This window comes from Haliotis cracherodii, unplaced genomic scaffold (assembly GCF_022045235.1).
Source record: "Haliotis cracherodii isolate W230 unplaced genomic scaffold, xgHalCrac1.p SCAF_1, whole genome shotgun sequence".
Taxonomy (NCBI): Eukaryota; Metazoa; Mollusca; class Gastropoda; order Lepetellida; family Haliotidae; genus Haliotis; species Haliotis cracherodii.
The window spans coordinates 7,590,756-7,607,815 of NW_027266264.1; the positions used below are offsets into that span (position 1 = coordinate 7,590,756).

The 17,060-nt window shown below is 38.4% G+C and overlaps 2 protein-coding genes across 6 annotated transcripts in view; both read left to right on the forward strand.

Moving 5' to 3' along the window:
- LOC139471922 (neurotrimin-like) overlaps window positions 1-17,060 on the forward strand; it is a 342,678-nt gene that overhangs the window by 135,844 nt on the left and 189,774 nt on the right. For 4 of the 5 annotated variants that reach the window (XM_071254433.1, XM_071254455.1, XM_071254463.1 and 1 more), the window contains exon 1: window positions 5,938-6,216. The exons of the other annotated variant lie outside the window; for it this stretch is intronic. The gene's annotated coding sequence lies outside the window, so the exon portion shown is untranslated. Of the gene's footprint in view, window positions 1-5,937; window positions 6,217-17,060 lie in introns of those variants that run through there. 5 annotated transcript variants of the gene reach the window in all.
- On the forward strand, window positions 11,617-13,521 carry LOC139454030 (processed variable antigen-like). Its single transcript, XM_071235517.1, has 3 exons — window positions 11,617-11,698; window positions 12,590-12,934; window positions 13,127-13,521. The coding sequence occupies exons 1-3, from the start codon at window positions 11,617-11,619 to the stop codon at window positions 13,519-13,521; spliced, it is 822 nt and encodes a 273-aa protein (XP_071091618.1).

Here is a 17,060-nt window from a genome sequence, read left to right on the forward strand (position 1 = left end):
TTTCCAGCTTTCATGACATGACAAGCTGACACATGAATAACTGAATACAGTTCAAAGCAGTGTTCCATCCAAGGCACACACTCATTAATAGCCTATGCTATATGGAATATTAGACACTGCACTGTCATATACTGCAATATGTTTAATGATATTTCTCACTTGGCAAGCTGGCTGGACTTGCTTTTGTGTATATATCTAGAATTGTTTTGTTTTCATAAAATATATATTTTTCACAGTGGTGGTGCAGGACTGAAATTGTTGTATTGATTATTTGTTAGAGTGCACATTTTTGTATCAGCACCAATATGTTTAAATACTGGAGGAGTTGCCCTTGAAGATCCAGGTCTTGAAGTCTTGCGCGACCATACTTGTCATAACAGGCAACTGTGCTTGTTGTAAGTGGCAACTAACGGGATCAGGTGGTCAGGTGGTATCCCAATTGCATAGATTGATGCTCATGATGTCAATCACTGGATTATCTTCTCCAGACTTGGTTATTTACAGACCGCTGTCAAAAAGTGGAATATTGCTGAGTGCAGCATTAAACAACAAGAAACAAGCTAATATTTCTATTGAAGTTCTTGTATGTTTATCATCGTACATTATTTCTCCCTGTTGTCACTGTTCGTCTGTTATTAGTGAAATTTGATCATTGTTTAGAATTGAGATATGTTTTAGATTTTATGCTAGATATTTACTTTGAAACTGAATGGTTAATCGATATGTATAACGAAGAGCAATACAACCTAGAAATAGCATACCTCCTGAGTTAAAACAGCCGATCTGTGTCAGCGGAATGCGCACTCAGTGACCTGTTACATAAGGCACAGTACAGATATTTGTCACTTTTAATATCCACAAATGTTACCTGAACACGCTTGTATATTCAAAACATGTGTTGTTTATATTTATGTTAGATGATGTGTGATGTATAAGAAATTGTCAATTTGCAAATACAAGTTGACCAAGAATCAAGACAAAAGCAGTAACATCGTAAATTGACCAATTATGTGTTTGTGATTTGATGCTTATACCTGACCAACCAGAAATATATATTTACCCAAACTTGGTGATCTATGTGGTACACATATTACACACATGTATTACATACAGATTAGACACAGATTGTACTCCTATTACCTACCGATCACACACATATGCACACACACACATTGCACACATATTACACAGTATGCACATATTACATACAGATCACACACATATTGCCTACAGATCACACACGTATTGCCTGCAGATCACACACATATTACCTACGGATGACACACATTTGCACACACACACATGGCGCACATATTACACAGTATGCACATATTACATACAGATCACACACATATTGCCTACAGATCACACACGTATTGCCTGCAGATCACACACATATTACCTACGGATCACACACATTTGCACACACACACATGGTGCACATATTACACAGTATGCACATATTACCTACAGATCACACACATTTTGCCTACAGATCACACACATTTTGCCTACAGATCACACACATTTTGCCTACAGATCACACACATATTGCCTACAGATTACACTCATTTAACACATATATGACACACATGTTACATATATATGACACACATATTACCTACAGATTACACACATATTGCCTACAGATCACACTCATTTAACACATATATGACACACATATTACCTACAGATCACACACATATCACACACATATTACCTACAGATTACACACATATTACACACAGATCACACACATATTACCTACAGATTACACACATCTTACACACAGATCACACACATATTACCTACAGATCACACACATATTACCTTCAGATAACACACATATTACCTTCAGATCACACACATATTACCTTCAGATTACACACATCTTACACACAGATCACACACATATTACCTACAGATCACACACATATTACCTTCAGATAACACACATATTACCTTCAGATTACTCACATATTACCTACAGATTACACACAGATCACACACATATTACCTACAGATTACACACATATTACACACAGATCACACACATATTACCTACAGATTACACACATCTTACACACAGATCACACACATATTACCTACAGATCACACACATATTACCTTCAGATAACACACATATTACCTTCAGATTACTCACATATTACCTACAGATCACACACAGATTACACACAGATCACACACATATTACCTACAGGTCACACACATATTACCTACAGATCACACACATATTACACACAGATCACACACATATTACCTTCAGATTACTCACATATTACCTACAGATCACACACAGATTACACACAGATCACACACATATTACCTACAGATCAAACACATCTTACCTACAGATCACACACATATTACCTACAGATCACTCACAGATTACACACAGATCACACACATATTACCTTCAGATTACACACATATTACCTACAGATTACACACAGATTACACACAGATCACACACATATTACCTTCAGATTACACACATATCACCTACAGATCACACAGATCACACACATATTACCTTCAGATTACACACATATTACCTACAGATCACACACATATTACACACAGATCACACACATATTACCTTCAGATTACTCACATATTACCTACAGATCACACACAGATTACACACAGATCACACACATATTACCTACAGATCAAACACATCTTACCTACAGATCACACACATATTACCTACAGATCACTCACAGATTACACACAGATCACACACAGATTACACACAGATCACACACATATTACCTACAGATCAAACACATCTTACCTACAGATCATACACATATTACCTACAGATCACTCACAGATTACACACAGATCACACACATATTACCTTCAGATTACACACATATTACCTACAGATTACACACAGATTACACACAGATCACACACATATTACCTTCAGATTACACACATATTACCTACAGATTACACACAGATTACACACAGATCACACACATATTACCTTCAGATTACACACATATTACCTACAGATCACACACAGATCACACACATATTACCTTCAGATCACACACATATTTCCTTCAGATTACACACATATTACCTACAGATCACACACATATTTCACAGATATTGCTTGAGGAGCTGTCATATTCAGGAAGCAGGACCACCACACAGAAGATATGGTTAAATATGTCAACTTTTAGTGCACTGTTATATTGCTTGAGTATTGCTAAAGAGTATAACACTTGCTTGTTCTACTGGAAGTACTAGTATTCTAGAAAAACCAAATAACAACATTACAAGTTACAACATTTATCATCTATTTTATTTTGGTTTTTGTTTCACATTGCGCTCTGCAATATTTAAGCCATGCGACGCCAGTCGATAAAAAAATTCTGGACCTGACACTTCAGTAATTGATATCATAAACATCAATTCATGCAATTGGGACATTATGACTTGTGATCAAACCAAGCCAACAAGTTTGACCACCCGATCCATTTAGTCGCCTCTTACTACAAGCAAATGACTAGTGATCTAACTCACCTCAACTACATATTTCACACAATAAATAAATTGATCTCGACTACAATCTTTTGAGAATGAATAATGAAATCCTACCCAATTGGAGTCGACCCTTATCATCGTGGGAGTAACACTATTCGTTGAGCAGGTTTCTAAAACTCATTGATTCTTTCGTGTAGTCGTATACAGTTACATATTTCGCTACAGAAATTGAAATATCAGCACATATATCAATATGGCTGTCTCCTATATCTTACGATAGCACTGAGACAATTCAATAAGAATGGTATCCTATCCTTGCACTAGGCTGTGCTAAGTATAATACACTCCGGCCTTAGGCATTTTTTCCACAAATCGCTTCATTACAGCAGCCGTAGCTCTGGTTGTGTCTTTTCATGCAAGCCAGCATGCGAGATCGTTATTGACAACTTCATAGCAGATGATATAATGAGAGGCTCCATCGTGAAGACTTGCGCCACTACAGCCTGTGGACTTTTACTTTAAACTCAGTAGTTTGATGTATTTATAACTGGAATTTTTCTTTGTCATTTTCTTGATAATGTGTGCAGAATGTGAGATGAATGTGTGATTCAATAATGGGATTTTATCAGGATGGATGGAATGTGGTGTGGATGTTCACAAGGGACCGTGTCTGTGATGGCAATGACAATGTTCGTATGTTTAGTATTTTCAGTTTAAAGTATTCTTTGTAAAAACTATGAACATGTGAACACTACTACTACTACTACTACTACTACTACTACTACTACTACTACCACTACCACTACCACTACCACTACCACTGCTACTGCTACTACTACTACTACTACCACAACTACTACTACTACTACTACTACTATTTGGGGGCACGGGTGGCCTAGTCGTCTAAGGCTCCACGATTCGCTGTGCAGAGTTGCGTCCCTTTGGCACGCCAGAAACCTATGATTGTGGGTTCGAATCCCTGTTAGCCCCGATTATGTTTCTAGGTTTGTCAGCAACACACCCGTGCTCGTGGGTTTCACCAAAGTGGTAAACGTCCAAGACCTGCATCACTTCGGGCTTTCCTCCCACATTAAGCTGACACGCCGCGATATAACTGGAATACTGTTAAAAGCGGCGTTAAACCCAACTCACTCACAACTACTACTACTACTACTACTACCACTATTACTACTACTACTACTACTACTACTACTACTACTACCACTACTACTACTACCACTACTACTACCACTAATACCACTACCACTACCACTATTACTACTACTACTACTACTACTACTACTAACATGTTCAACTACAATCAGCACTAGTACAAAAACAACCAACATTTGTACTTTCAAATCTATTGAATTCAGCTACCAACTCCATTCATTCACTCCTCTCACTCCCAACTGCTTGTATACTATTCTCACTACCACTATAATGCTAATCTTTGTCCTGTCACTAATACTACTGGCTGTGGTCTCTGCTCTGTGACTATACCTTACACGCTCCCTCCACACTCGAACAGAACAGGAATTGATAAATTACTAACACTGTGATGCTTTGATATAAAATCCATGATTTTCATCATCTTCAAAAAATATTTTCCTCCACACAATTCCTCATACAATGCAGGTCTTAAGCCATTACTGTTAAATTATTCTCCTTACAGGAGGTTAGCAGTTAAACTTTTAAAATGAACACATTTATATTCAAGCACTGGAACATAGCCAGCTGTGTTGCAGCATGAATGAGAAGAATACTAGAACATCAATACAGCCAAGAAGATTTATTATCCAAATTGTGGTTACCCAACCAATTGGCCCAATTGCAAACTCCATCATTAAGCTCCCTAACACTCCGTCATTTGAGATATCACCAGCCAGAGTTCTAGGTTACAGTTAAAAATGACCTGTGTCAGTCTGACACTTGAAACACAATTGACAAATAATTTCCTACTATTTACACTAAAACTATTTATTCTACAAATAAATAAGACCAAGTAATGTTCAAATCATATTGAATTTGTGACAAATTGTGTCTCAGATCAAGGGGATATAGGTTTAAAGTCAATCCTACAACAGTGATGGAACAATAGTAGGAGTGTTTAGTTCTTCCTTAAGTTGCCACTTGTTTCAGTTAGACCGTCAGCCTTGTGTCCTTGTTAACATAACGTAACACTTCAGTGAGAGCATTCTTCATTGTGATAGCACACAGTGTCTACCCAGAGAAGACCAAGATAATAAACTCATTGATTTCCACAACCACCATACAGTAAAACAGGGTGTCAGGGGACCCATGCCAAATGCAGAGAACCCAATGCGAGATTCCTATTGATTGATAGAAGCAATGGACAGACAGGGAGTAAGATGCTCTGCCGAGAGACGACTCCACTCCGCTAGACTACTCAACTGATAGACCACTCTACCACCAAACTCTGTCGAAGTCTGTCACGTGTGTGTGGCACAGAGATCTAACATAGCCGGCTTCCCGAGTGGAGATAGTCCATTGTAATGCGTGTTGCCAGTTTGTAACAATACTTGGCAGCTTATGCTCTGCTTCGGAGCGTGAGCTATCAATGACTTGAGAGGTAGCCAGTGCCATTGCATGTCTCTGGGTTGTTCCTATGTCAAGTTAGTGTTGGTTAACCCCCTTCTCTGGATATAGCTGCTTTTGGACAAGTACCTCCAGGTTTGTAAAGTTGTCTGTGTGTTGTAACTTTTGGATTTACTGTGCGGTCGTCAAAGGAGAAAGGTTTGTACGTTTGACATCACAACTTTATAGTAGCAGTTTGGTTAGGCTACTGTTTAACACTTTTCATGAATTTACCTATTTGTTGTGGATGGAAATAGAAATATGATATTTCCAAATATTACAAAGACTATGTCAATAAAGGGGTATTGATTTTGATGGGAGATGTTTGTTGATTTTTAACAAGTTGGAGTCGTATGTGTGATGGAGAGATCGGATAGCATTGTCACAGTGTGCAGGATGGTTGTGTAAGGGACCCTCGTAATTGGATTTTAACAACCAATGGCTAACAGCTGTTTTGGGGCTTGTTAAACTAGTTTGCTGTTAAAACACTAGGAGTAGGTTGTGGCGACAGTTTTAGGATAGTCAGCTGTAGGGAAAGGTTGCCCATCCATTTCTGATTAGAAAAAAGCTTTTACACAGGATATTGACTCTCAAATGGGACTTTGTCACTTGACAGTTCTTAATCTATTTTTTGCATGTTGTTGTAACAGGATGGTAAGATGTCAGATGTCAGATATACTTTACTTATATATACCATGTTTCAAATTGGAAAGTGTTTTACAATTTATATCAAATGTTCAAATGGATGTATTTTTTCATTCATGTGTAGGAGGGATAAATATAAAAGATATAATAAATTATAGTCTTGTGAAGATGTACACCCTTTAGCACCAGATCTTACAGAAAGGTTAAAGTATGTTAAAGAATATAATTTGTAATGAGATATTACATTTATATGTTTCCAGCATAATTTGGTATCAGATATGAATATTATTAATTTGGTTTGTTTCCTTTTAAACTTAACATGATACAATATTTACATGATAGAATTTTCTTATTGATTAATAGAGAATGGTGGAAAGAGCTTTCAAATACTGATGATTTCTGTTCAAATATGTAGGTAGCAGTATGGTGTACATTTATATCAAGGTATTCTTTATCAACAGTGAGAGAATTACAATTTTTTTGTGATATTTGAAAATGTAAATTTTTAAAATTTATATTACCAAACCAAATAATCTGTTTTCATTAAGCACTTTTTATTGATGAATCTTGATATTAAAGTATAAACAATGAAAGGTCATATACTCAATGTGTGATATTACCCGAGTGATAAAGAAAAGAAATATGTTTTTTTTTTAATCACCATTTTTTTCCATTTCTATAATAAACAATTACCAGGGCATTTCACTGTAAAATGATGGATATTTTCACTGTTATTTTTATAACCTAATAACAAACTAGATGATAAGGGTTTCATAATATGAAATATATATTCACAGATTTCAGATTAGATCTTTTCCCATTCAAATCTAATGAGCATAATGGACAGGTTTCAGAGTGAAAAAATGTTACATTCCATGGAAGTCTGATCAATTTTGTGTGTCATTTATCGGAACGTTATTGTGACAGAGAATTATAATATTTGATTCTTATCTGATTTTAATGTGAGAATTTTCTCAACTCACACGTTGATGCAGTCTCAGTTCAATAATTCAGTTAAATTTAAATCTGCTGTGTATAATTATAACATAACACGTAATATTTACTCCGGCTGAATATGGTTGTATATGTAAGTTGTTTTAGTTGTAAAATCAATATACCAGTCACATTTCAATGACTCTAGTTGGATCATGAAGTAACTGACATACCTAGTAGAATATTCCAAATGTGTCTTTCAAGTGGTGCAAAACAGGAGACCATGAGGGACAATTTATTTCCACTGCACAATTAAACTGAGATTATTCTGAACATCTATTGCCATGACTGATTACAATTATTACATTTTTCACTCTAATTATTATACATTTAAAAAAAATCATGGCTGTGTTAATTATCAGTGCATGGCTTCACTGATTCCTGCATAGATTTGACATGTGGTATTAATTCAGTGCAGTCGGCTGTCATCATTAATAGTGGCTAGCAAATGAATGTGTAAAGTATGCCACAAATTCCTCCACTTCAAATGCAACTTTGGTCACAGAGCTTCATAGGAGTGCCGGATACATAGTACGGTATATATATCCTACGAAAAAACGGGAGGACCACCCAATTTTTTCATATAGTTATTGTCATGCCAAAAGTGATCCATAACTTTCTTTTAGTAGTATATATTGAAGCATTGAATTGTTGCAGTCACTTGTAACACAAATCAAATTTGTCAAACAATATCTGTTTTGCAGTGTTGGTTCAGCAATAACTGAATGGAAATATTTGTCAGGCAGTATCAGTTTGGCAGTGATGACACAGAAATATTTGTTTCGCAATATTTTCCCGGAAATATCAATTTGGCAATGTTGGTCCAGCAATGTTTGTTCTGAACTATCTGTTTGGCCAGATTTGTCAGGCACTATCTGTTCAGATGTATCCATTTGGCTGTTTCTGTTATTGTTATAGTTTCATATACTCTGTTTGATGTACCAGTAATAGTCTACATTTATCTTGCATGCTTAATTTGTCTGGACAAGATCCCCATGTAGTTTCATGTATAAGGGAGCAAGCTCATTATGTTAATGGTAGAGGTCATAATCTGTCAAGTCTCCTGTAACACACAAGTCTGCAGACATAGCATGAATTATTTGTGCGCACATTCATTCATAATTTGTTAAAGTATTTTTTTCAGTATTTCACGGAATTTGATATTTTTGAAAAGTGTTGCCATATTTATGAAGTGAATGATGTTGGCAGAGCTCTGTTCTTTGTGATGGCCACACTACACTGGCTTAATTTAAATATTCCAGCAGTCATCTTGTAGAGTTGAATGTTACAACTTTGAAATGGCTTGACAACATCCCATATTTTCTCACTGTTCTAGCTGACACAGGTTCTCTCGCATCCTAGTAGGCAGGACCTCCTTAAAGTTCAGTATATCCTAACTGAAACAGCTTTATGAAAAAACCTGATTTAATTTGGCAGCTTATTCTCCAGTACTTATTCACCACACACTAATTATCATACCCCGATGTATGCCGCAATTACAATCCAATCTATCTGAACCTAAGCAATGAGTCCAGGCTCTCTCGCACACATTCTTGTGTTTCCTTGTCCTTTCTGAAACATTTCACCAGCTTACTGCTGGCTCCCTGCAGTAGATGAGCCAGATCAGTCATTCTTTTGCACCTCTCCTTCTGTTGACATATCTCTCTCTCTCTCTCTCTCTCTCTCTCTCTCTCTCTCTCTCTCTCTTGATATAATTTTCTCCCACTGTTTCCCTTTCCAACTGTCACTCTATTGAAATCACTCTCACACCCTCTCACTCGCACTCGCAATCTATCCCCCTTGTGATATCACATTCACACCCCCTCCTACTGACTCGCTCTCTCTCTCTTTCTCAGCTACTCTTTCCCTCTCCCTCTCTCCCTTCTTCCCTCTCTCTCTTTCTCTCCCTCTCTCCTCTCCCTCTCTCTCCCTCTCTCATATAGCCGTCAGTCTCTCTCTCACACACTATAGATATCCCCCCTCTTTGATCCATCACTCTTACATTCTCCATTTCTGATCACTCTCTCTATCACTTTCACACTCTCTGACTCTTACGTTCACCTTCTCTCCAGCACTGTGTTGTGCTCAGACATCTCCCCTGTGGAAGCCAGCCTGGCTAACAATCTTTGTGACAGTACAATACTGGGGTACTGTCTCTATAGGCTGAAGACAGATAGATGGCATGATCAAAATGTCTGACTCCAGGTCTCTTGTGATGCTCACTAAATATACACTAAATATACAAATTTCAAATCCTCCTGACTTACAATGTCCCATTGCTGTAGTGGAGTTTGAGATTAACCGGTTATGAGTTTGTGTATTCTTTGTACACTACCTGTATTTGGTTTTCAGAACAGAACTAACGTTTGGAACCTCAATGATATCATATGTTTGTTGTTATGTTTAATTAGAATGTTTAATTAGAATGTGTGATGGTGGACACAATGCCAGATATTATCATGATGTGTGAATTGATGTGATATGTGACACTACTAGAGCTAGGTCACAGACAGCACAACTGGTGCTGTCATGTCATCACAATGTGAGAATCTAGGTGACAGCACAACTAGAGTTGTCACATTATCACAATGTGAGAATTTAGGTGACAGCACAACTAGAGCTGTCACATTATCACAATGTGAGAATCTAGGTAACAGACAGTACAAGTGGAGCTGTCACATTATCACGATGTGAGAATCTAGGTGACAGACAAAATAACTAGAGCTGTCACATTATCATGATGTGAGAATCTAGATGACAAACATGACAACTTGACCTGTCACATTTTCCTGATGTGAGAATGTAGGTGACAGACATAATAACTAGAATTGTCACATTATCACAATGTGAGAATCTAGGTGACAGACAGCTCAACTCGAGCTGTCACATTATCACGATGTGAGAATCTAGGTGACAGACTTGCCTTTCAAGTATTGATTGTTTAATCGGTGTGGTAATTGTCCATTGTCATTAACGTGTTTCCAGTGATCAGTTAGTCAGCAAAGCAGAACAGTACATTTATGAATATTTTAGCCATTGCTTTCTTGTCTCATTTCAGATTTATATATACATACCATATGTAGTTCTCAAGTTGATTTTTAACTCAGTGTGAAGTACTTTATGGATTTCCCCTCGAAGATCAAGTTTAGAATTGGTCTTCAGCAATCCATGATCGTCATAAGACAACTAACAAGATTGTAGGGTCTGGCGCGATGACTTGGTTGATGCATGTCATCGAATCCCAATTGTGTAGATAGATGCTCATGATGTCAGTGACTAGATTGTCTCGTCCAGACTTGATTACTTACAGACCGCAGTCTTATGACTGGAATAATGCAGAGTAAGGCATTAAACAACAAACAAACAACTTTATAGATGGTTCCACTGTACTATGGTTTTGATATGATGTTAAGATTATGTGATTAGATTCTGCATGATTTGGGTGGCTCAGTCATCTAGGTCATCTGAGTGGTGCTGTGTCACTTGCATTCAAGAAGTCTAGGGCAATAGTTCATCTCCCAGATTGCCCTGATTGTGATTATTGGTTTGCCACCACCATGTTCGTGGGTGTCAAAAAAGGGATAAATGTCTAAAACATCCGGCTTTCCTCCGCTGACAAAATTAAAACACTGTTCAAAGCAAAATTTACTTATATATCCTCTCCAAAAACAAACACATCTATGGTTTCAAGAGATTCTTTTGGTAGCTTCTACAAGGCCTTAAGTGATAAGTGGGATGTGTGTGTGTGGAAGATTACAATTGAAACAGACTTCATCACACATTATTGAAGGAGTCTTTGCATTTGCGGATTATGTCACTGTCTCAAGCACGTTAGTCATGAAGCCTAGTACTGTATGCATGTCCACCATTGGCCTGAATGACTGCAAGACACCTCCTGCCCATGGAATCAAGAAGGATGCCGGTGACATCTTGTGGAATGGTAATTAAACCATTCTTCCTGAAGAGATTGGCATAAGCCCTGTAGCTTCTTGATGGCAATGGGTCCTGTGTAGGGACAAGTATTTTCATGCTGAAAAATGGTCCCTGATTCCTCCGACGGATCTGTTCTTGTCCGGTATAGCACTCTTTCTGCCGCCAATATATACACCTGGATCCACCTATATGAAGCAGGAAAGGGTATTTGTCACTAAACCAAATGCTATGCCAACTTTGGAGAAGCCACTAATAATGTAATCAACACCACAGCAGCCACCGAAGTCAATTACAGTTGATAAGTAATGCCAGTGTAGCTAGGGCCTTCTTGCTTGGATTTGTGCAGCTGGTAAACAGTTATGGAGAGTTGTGTGCAGATATGTATGTAAACCAGGAACTTTGCAGTGTATGTCACAGTTAGTGTCCTGTTTTGAAGGTGAAGGACCTGGATTTAGTGATCCTCGGCCGCTGTGATGATGCAGATTCTCCCTGATCATGAAAAGTCTCTAGTGATGCCATCTTGAAATTCCTTGCCACTGATGCTTGTGATTCAACAGCTTCAGCTCTACCAATAGCGTTATTTCTCACCTTATTATTCAGTCCTGTCATGACGATTCTCAAAATTCCCTCGTTACCTGAATGATTTGAAACGAAGACTAGACATAGGTCACAGACTAGACACAGGACACACCTAGAAACAGGACACACCTAGAAACAGGACACAGGCTGGACACAGGCTAGGAACAGGACACATGCTGGACACATGCTGGACACAGGACACAGGCTAGGAACAGGACACATGCTGGACACAGGACACAGACTAGGAGGAACAGGACACAGGCTGGACACAGGACACAGATTGGACACATCCTGGACACAGACTAGACACAGGGCTCAGGCTGGACACAGACTAGACAAAGGACGCAGACAGGACACAGGAAACGGGACACAGGCTGGAGACTGGACACAGGACAGGCTTTACACAGACTCAACACAGGCTTGACACAGGACACAGGCTGGACACAGACTAGACACTTGACAAAGGCTGGACATGGGACACAGGCTGGACACAGACTGGACAACAGCAGGACACAGACCAGACACAGGACACAGGCTGGACACAGGACACAGGCTGGACACTGGACACAGACTGGACACAGGACACAGACTGGACAACAGCAGGACACAGATCAGACACAGGACACAGGCTGGACACTGGACACAGGCAGGACACAAGACACAGGTTGGATACAGACTGAACACAGATTAGACACAGGACACAGACTGGACACAGGACACAGACTGGATACTGGACACAGAATGGACACAGGCTGGACACAGACTGGGCACAGGACACAGACTTGACTCAGGAAACAGGCTGGACACAGGACACAGATTGGACACAGACTGGGCACAGGACACTGATTCAACACAGGACACAGACTTGACACAGGAAACAGGCTGGACACAGGACATAGGCTGGACACAGGACACAGGCTGGACACAGGACACAGACTTGACACAGGACACAGGCTGGACACAGGACACAGATTGGACACAGACTGGGCACAGGACACAGATTCAACACAGGACACAGACTTGACACAGGACACAGGATGGACACAGGACACAGGCTGGACACAGGACACAGACTTGACACGGGGCACAGGATGGACACAGGACACAGATTCAACACAGGACACAGACTTGACACAGGACACAGGCTGGACACAGGACACAGACTTGACACAGGACACAGGCTGGACACAGGACACAGGCTGGAAACAGGACACAGAATGGACACAGGACACAGGCTGGACACAGACTTGACACAGGACACAGACTGGACACAGGACAAGAAGTTACTTTCAAAATCATCCTGATTGAAAAGCCATAGAAAGTTTTATGCAGATTTTTCAGGTTTATTCATGAAGCTTTTTATTTGGGTGTGTTTAAAGTACTCTGAAGGCAAAGGCCAATGTAAGAAGGAGCAGGCACTAAATAAGATGAGCAGGCAATGTTTTGAGAGAAGAAAATATGCAATAGATAGGAGACATGCATCTTCAAAGGAACTCAGAAATTGGCAGTAATTAACAGTAACATTTACAATTCACTATCACTAATGTGTGTTGTACCAAAGACTTAGAAAAGAGAATTGATATCTTTTGTACTGAAAGAAGTATCCCTATCATATATTTCTTTAAAAGCTTGGTATCAAGAGCATAAAGATATCTTTAAAGTTTATGATTTGATTTTTTATTTATGTTAACCTAACTACAGTAAACTACAATTATAACGAACCCAAAGGGACCACTGATTTTAGTTCAATATAAACATAGTTTGTCAAAAGCGTATATACAAGCATGAACAGCAATTTGTCCCGGACCAAAAAATATATTAGTTATATCTGTCCTTTCATTATAAGCGTGTTCGTTATTAATGTAGTTTACTGAAATTTAATGAAACAGATTATCTGTAATGGTTGATGTCATTTTTTTTAAAGATAAAGTGCATGCATTAAAGAATAAATACATAATGCATTTCTAGTCATGCACAATGGGAATATAATGGGACAGGTTAATTGATTTGATATTTTAACTGTAATATATCTCTTTCAACATATCTTTAACAGTAGAAAATGTTTCACTAAATATTTCAGTGTCACTTTAGCAAAAATAACATTGGAATTGTTTACAGATGACAAACTTGAATCTTATTTTCTTATGATATCATTATTAGTTTACAATATACTGCCATTTTGGTGTGATTGTGTTTGGCTACAACAACAACAACAACAACGATGATGATGATGATGATGATGATGATGATGATGATGATGATCTGCCAAATCTACACCCTAATACATGCTTAAAGTGCTACATTATTACCCTGGTCAATGGATCAGTGTGCACTCGATTTATATTCTCAGCTCCCTGGGGAGTATGCAACTCCAGCTTCTAGCTATAGCTAAGGTGCTAAAATGTGCAACCTCGGTGTACCAAACATGACTGGATTATTTGTGACCTTACTCTTACTCAAGTTTGAATGAAGTAAGGAAAAAAATGAGAATAATATACTCCTTCTTGAGTTTTAGACTCAACAGTGAGATCCTTGAACCATACACACAAGTATATTATATTTTGGTACACATTATTCTCTTATTTTCTGTTAACTGTACCAATACCCCTGTGAAGATCTGGGTTAGAACTGGTATTTGCAGAGACCCATCCCAGTTGTAAGAGGAGACTAACGTGATCGGGTGCTCAGGCTTGCTGACATAGGTTATTATGAGTCGACCCGTGAAGATCCGGGGTAGAACAGATCTTCAGCAACCCATGCTTGCTGTGAAAGGCAACTATGCTTGTCGTAAGAGGCGACTTACGGGATCGGGTGGTCACCCTCACAGACTTTGATGATGCATGTCATTGTATCCCCATTGCGTGGATCGATGCTCATGATGTCAATCACTGGATTGTCTGGTCCAGACTCGATTATTTACAGACTGCCATCATATAGCTGGAATATTGCTGAGTGCGGTTTTAACCAACCAACAAACAAACAAACAAAACAAACAAATATTACAAGTCATAGTATTCCAATTGTGTAGATTGATGCTCATGATGTCAATGAATGGATTGTCTGGTCCAGAGTCGATTATTTATAGATTGCCATCATATTGCTGGAATATTGCTAAGTGCAGCATTAAACACCGAACAAACAAACAAACAGACAAAACAAAACACAATTGTACCAGTAACGGTATGTCTATTTATCAAAGTCTCATTTGCAAATAGCAGTGAGAATCAAAAGATAAGCACTAGTTCCAAATGAATTACATGTACACATCTGATGGAACACCAAACAGTTGTATGTCGCACCAAACTTTTTTGGCTAATGTCAGTCAGCCATGACACTGCATGAACAACCTGGCGCTGAGTGAATTACTGATAAGTGAAACTATTCTAGCTTTGACCCCAATTGCAAATGTAGACTCCTACGCTCACACATTGTAGATTACCATACGCAGACATTTTAATAATCCCTTTAGTATAGATATAAACACCACTCACCTCAACTGGATCCCTTTGCGTGCGTTCTATCCCTTAAAACGGCCTGTGAAGATCCAGGATAGAAATTGTCTTCTTCATACTTGTGGTAAGAGGCAACTAACTGGATCGGGTGGTCAGGCTCACTGACTTGGTTGATGAATGTCATTGTATCCCAATTGCGTAGATCTGTGATCCTGATGACAATCACTTGATTATCTGGTCCCCACTCAGTTATATACAGATTCCTGTCATATAAGTGTAATATTGGTGATAACATCATTAAACAACAAACAAACATAGAAACTTGAAAATGCCTTGAAAACAAAATAGGGCCTGAAAAAGATTTTAGCCTTAGGGATGAGAAACAATTGAAGTTATTCGTTAACACATTTTAGCAAGTCATCATGTGTTTAGAAACAATGGAATTATCTTTGAAAACATTTGTATATTACAATGTAAAATTGAAAGTATATGATAATTATAATGAGCACGGTGGCAGTACACACAGGCTGTTTCTCCCCTAATTTCAATGTTTAAAGTTTAATTATCTGTTCATACAGAATACACTTTTCAAAATTGTTCATACGCATAAACAAAATGTATAGAAGACTGACACATAAACCATGGAATTACACATAGGGTATATGCACAGGAATAGCAGTGAATGTTAAATTTATCGACGTTAAATCTTGGAAGGAAATGTGTTTGTGAAAAAGGAAAATAAAGCCTGAATTTATTTTGTTTTCGTGTAATGGTTTGTATGGCCTGGACTCAATTCTTTACACGCTCCTGTCATGTGGCAGTGTTATCAGGTGGCATCAGGCAACAAACAAATTCTTATTTCTTTATGCAAATCGCGAGAGAGGCTGATGCTACAGTAGGCCAGGACATTCTTTACTCAAACACATGGTGTCCCTAATTTTCAGTTATCAGTCCATATAATTTTCACTGCAATTTTTGTAAATTTTATATTTCCCTGATAGGTTTCTGGTAATGGACAGGCTCCCTCCTATCAGGTGAACAGTATTTTGGGGCAATCAATTCATAGGAAAAATCTCTTTTTTCTTAAAAGCTTTTCTTTTACAATATTTATAAAGTTTATAAGATAGATGATTTTGCATGCCACTTCCGTTGAGTTTGTCTAAGAGAATTACCCTGTACCCAGTATAGGTGATCATGCAGGAACAGACAACTGCTCCTCATTGGAGTGGATAGGGACACTCCCTGGTAGATATTTATTGATACAGGATTGAGAGGATGCTGGGGTTTGTCTAACAGAGTCTTGTAAGGAGGGCTGATTTAGGCTGGGTAAGCTTTGTG

Coding starts and splice junctions, on each gene's coding strand:
- LOC139454030 (XM_071235517.1), top strand. CDS start 11,617: ATGTCCACCATTGGCCTGAATGACTGCAAGACACCTCCTGCCCATGGA. Junction 11,699..12,589: donor CGGTGACATCTTGTGGAATG/GTAATTAAACCA, acceptor CACAGGGCTCAG/GCTGGACACAGACTAGACAA. Junction 12,935..13,126: donor AGGCAGGACACAAGACACAG/GTTGGATACAGA, acceptor GATTCAACACAG/GACACAGACTTGACACAGGA.